The following is a 4,925-nucleotide window of genomic DNA, read 5'->3' as shown; positions in this document are numbered from 1 at the left end:
CTTCCAAATTCAAAGTAAAAAAGAGGCGCATCTAATGTTAAAATCTCCTCTGATTGCAAGTCTCAAAATGAGAGCACAGAGTAGTGCTATCTAGGTAGTAAATGATAATAAAATGAATAAATACACTTCAGATTCTTGTAAGATACGTTGGTGAGTAAGACATTTATCACCTGTGATAATACAGAGTCCAGAGGCTTTGAGGTGGAGGGATACACGTTTGGAAACCTTGTTGCACACATGTCTCATGTTGTCCTAACTTTTTTGTTTCAGGAGAGGAGAGTGTGTTCAAGTGTTCGGTTTCCAGGGAGACTGAGTGCAGCCGTGTTGGGAAGCAGTCTTTCATCATCACACTGGGCTGCAACAGCGTCCTGCTGCAGTTCTCCTCACCTGGAGGTACACGCACACGCACACGCACACACGGCCGGCCGGCACAACGAGGCTAAGAGATGTACAAGAGCCTCTATAGAGCGGTGCAGTGATGATGTCTTTTTATAGGCTGACTTGGAAGTTAGCATCACAAGGGCTCCCTCGACAAAAAGCAATGGAATTTATCCTCTGGGTTTTTGAATGTGGCAAACACATGTTTATGATACTAACAGGTTTTGTTCAGCAGGATAATCTCCACATATAAACAGCACTTTAATAATAGTTTAAGAACAAATGCAATCACCAAAAGTAAGTGTAGGCGATATTGCGGTCACACAACTGCATGTCAATATCGCTAAGCTAACGGCGGCTAGCAGTCAGTTTGATGACTTTTAGTAGTCTCTAGTCTCATTTAGTCACCTGTTAACAGTAGCTGTTTTTATGGCCTATAGAAACTTCAGACGTTCACCAGTGGGGTGTTTACTGATTTTTTTAATGTTGCAGAACAAAACATGAACATCTCGTAACCTTGTATTAACCAACCACGGATCTTATTTTAGGCTGCTAACCAATCATTTAGTCAAAAAAACATTTAATTTACAACGTTAGAGCCCAGAAGTGCTTAGATGCCAACACATTTCTAGGTTTAGGACTCGTTCCTGCACCTCTCTATGTATGGTCTTATTCTTATATTTGCTCTTAATACTGAATGAAATAACCAAATATAACAACCAAAATAATCAGAAAACAATGGTACAAAGGTTCAGGATTAATGCTAGCAACATTACGGAACTATGCATAAGCACAAATTATGTTACAGAACAAAACATTTAAAATGTCCTCAGCTTGTGTTATTGTATTATTTCAGGCTTCTAACCAAAAACACTTTTTAAAAAAAAGTTGACTTCCAGACTAGGAACAAGAAGTGCTAAAAGGCTGACTCATTTCCTGGATTAGTACATATCCCTGCACCACTCCATGGGCTCCGGTTTAGAAGAACTTGTTACCCAACATTGGAATAATTAATTATTAAAGCAGCGATCTTCATTGCAATACCCTAAATAAGTGTAATCTTCTCATTAAATATTCCACCTTATACTTTCATTTAAATGTCCATCTAGCTCCTGCCATTTTCAGCACTATTCTGCCTCCGGTATATCAGAAGCAGCGTTTCCGCCAGGGGGGCGTCTTGCCGTCAAAAATATTAATAAGAAGATCGAGAGTTTTTATCGCTTGAAATAACGAACAGGAAAAAGGACAAGGACATCCCTCTGTTGGGGGGGGGCAAAGGAGTCTGGTGGGATTATTTTCGGAGTATTGAAGATCGTTTCCCCGACATCGGCGGTGCCTGCTACAGGACAACACGGAACGTGCAAGGGAGCTGAAACAGCCAGCGCCTCTTAGAGCAGGGGTTCCCAAAGTGGGGGTCAAGAGATGATTACAAATTTTTTTTTATTATTATTATCCAGTGTTTCCCATCTAATTGGATTCTATTTGTAAGGGCACCAAATTAATGTCTTATCTTATCACCATGGATGTACCTGTAAACCAGGGAAAAAACCTATAGACGCAAATAGACAAACTATAGTAAAATAAACACCTAAATGTGTATTTTGTACATTTTCCTTCCAAAAGCCTGAAAGAAAACATCTTATGGAATCAAAATAGCACAACATCTCAAAATTGACCAGTGCATGAAAAACAATGCTTTTGCCTGCCGTATCTCGCCTTAATTAGTGAGACACACCGGAGTTGAGGATCTGTGGGGTTTGTATGTCGATGTATGGGAAACAATGTTATTTGTATTACTATTATTAATAATAATGTGTACATAGACATTTTTCAGGGGCGGACTGGCCATCTGTAGAATGTCCCCGCAGCGAGATCAAATACACATTGCTTGTGCAGCCCTATTAACTAAAGTCATACTTCCCATGAAGGGACTGGTTGAATAAATGAGCTTTAGATGTGCAGTAATGTTAATGTACGTGTCCTGGGTGGGAGCAACCCGATGAACACACCAGAATCAGTTTTATTACCACATAGGGTTACACATATGAGGAATTAGCTTTTGTGTAAACAATGCATACAAAGACACAGAAAGACGTTTATTTTAAAAATAGAGGAGCTGAAATAGTAAAATTATAAAACCATTTTAAAGACTGTTGCAACATATAAAAAATAAAGACACTATTTACACACAATATAAATATGTTAACACATGATGTGTTTAACAGTCTTTGACACACGAGCGTACAAACTGTTTGGCGTAGTTCAATTCGTAATTCCAAACATTCACCATAACTTTTCTCATGGTGTAATGTAGTGTGAATTGTAATGGTTTGTGTGTTTAGACTTCCAGTCCTTTTATAACCTGCTGAAGAACAGTCGCGGACACGTCAATGAGCGCTCCGTCTTCAGCGATAGAACAGAGGACTCCTCTGCTGTACAGTACTTCCAGGTGAGCGGCTCTCAAACATCGAACACATCACACTGCAGACATGACACTGAACACATCACACTGCAGACATGACACTGGACTCACTCTGTTCTTAGGGGACTATCTATAGTTTCACAACGCTCATTGCATTCATTCATTTTTAAAAGGTTGGTTTTGGAACCTGTTTGAATGACTTTACAAGTCAATACAATTCAGAGTTGTGAAGTAACTAAGTACATTTACTCAAGTACTGTAATTGAGTAAAATGTTGAGACACATTTACTTTACTTGAGTATTTCCATGTTATGGTACTTTGTACTTTTACTCCACTTCAATTCAGAGGTAAATGGTGACTTCTGTGTATGTAGCTTCCGGTTCCGGGGCATTCTGGCTACGCATCAATGGGTAATGTTTAGATGGATTTTAGGAACTTCCCCTCGACTCTATTGGCTCGAACGTTTAAAAAGAGGTGTCAATCATCAAAATTAACCGATGGGTTCCAGAGATATGGAAAATGCACCCACATGACCCCAGAGGTGGGTTCTTTTTTCTAAACCTCTCTAAAAAGGTCAAATGTCACTTGTTTTGCATCAATCTTGATACAGGGTACTTATTATATGTTATAGTTTGGATTCCTAAAGCTTTTAGTCTACCATCCCATCATTCAAGGGTGCTTTTCACTATAAGTAATGTTTTTTTTTTGGACGGACACTATCATTTACATTTTATTTACTATGTTCAATCTGAATTTACTTTAAAATAAAAATAAATCTATATTGATTCTGACTTTTCTACATCCAAATCACAGGTTTATCATTGCTTTGAGAAAAACTACTATTAATTTACCCCTTTTTAGAAGGGAAGTTATGGTAATTTGTTCTGGGAATGTCATTTTCGAGCCTGAGACCTGGAAAACAGGCTCCGGGCTCAACTGGTTAATACCTTTAGTTACTTTACAGATTTGCATTAATGATGTGAAATATAATCAACATTTAAATAAGACTTTAGTTACACCTGGAGTAAATTCACAATGATGTTAATACTTTAGTTTCTTACTTGAGTACCATTTTGAATGCATGACTTTAATTTGAATCAGAGTATTCCCACTCTCTTGTTCTACTTTTACTCAAATACAAGATGTGAGTACCTTTCCCACCTCTGCATACATTTTTATTGATGTAGACCAATATCACAAAGATCACCAATTTGTCTTGTGGCTGTACGGTGTCAATATTTTGAAATCCCTTTCCATATAACAGCAGTTTTTAGACGTGTAGGGCTACTCATAATGCCAAGGTCTAACCCCGCCACTCCTTTTTATCTCAATCAAATAAAAGATTACACTAAACTTGGATTTATTTACTTCTCACGATATTGAGATATTATACACATATCTTTGCAAATATCTCATAATAAAACTGAAACAGGATCTGCTCTGTAAATAACATGTCCTGGTTTCCCTTCTGAGGGATAGAAGTAAGATCTGTGAAGGAAGAAATGTGTATTTAATGTCAGTCCCATGAAGCCTCACTCTTAGCATTCTTTATTCAATAAACACTGATATGTTGTGTCCCACACCCGGGTTAACCTAGGCTTTTGATTGCAATACATTGTGACTTTTTTCAACTTATTGAAATGTAAGGATATGTTTTGGTTTGTCCTCCCTGAGGCTGCTTGCACAATATTGATTTATTTAGATAAAAAATGCATTAATGTTTTTGTCTCTGTAGTTTTATGGCTACCTCTCTCAGCAACAGAATATGATGCAGGACTACGTTCGGACAGGGACTTACCAACGGGCTATTCTCCAGAACCACACCGACTTCAAGGATAAGGTAAACTTCAACTGCTGTATAGTTTTATAAATTACACTTACAAAAAATAAGACTGCAGCCATAATATTCAGTAGCTCCATAGATAAATAACATTTAAAAACCTATTAATGTGTCATACCCACTTAACCTGTTAAGCCCGAGAGACCCCGGTTACGGGGCCCTCCCGCAACATCTTGCAGAAAAGTGTCTGAGGGCATGTTTATTTAATAAACTATGAATGTTTTATATCCATGTAATGGAAAGAAACTCATCTAACTGATCATTTTAATAAAAAAAAACAAAAA

At 37.7% G+C, this 4,925-nt stretch overlaps 1 protein-coding gene across 1 annotated transcript; it reads left to right on the top strand.

Moving 5' to 3' along the window:
• Positions 1–270: 270 nt before the first annotated feature.
• On the top strand, positions 271–4,686 carry LOC104940978 (histone-arginine methyltransferase CARM1-like; the record flags this gene model as incomplete). The annotated part of the gene is made up of 3 exons (XM_010766011.1): positions 271–393; positions 2,721–2,827; positions 4,537–4,686. Coding segments are annotated over 3 exons (365 nt in total), but the record flags the coding sequence as incomplete, so codon positions are not given.
• Between the last annotated feature and the right edge of the window lie 239 nt (positions 4,687–4,925).

Source organism: Notothenia coriiceps, unplaced genomic scaffold (genome assembly GCF_000735185.1).
Source record: "Notothenia coriiceps isolate Sejong01 unplaced genomic scaffold, NC01 NC01_scaffold00002851, whole genome shotgun sequence".
NCBI lineage: Eukaryota > Metazoa > Chordata > Actinopteri > Perciformes > Nototheniidae > Notothenia > Notothenia coriiceps.
Note: the sequence above shows the minus strand (reverse complement) of the source record. Positions and strands in the feature narration are given on the sequence as shown.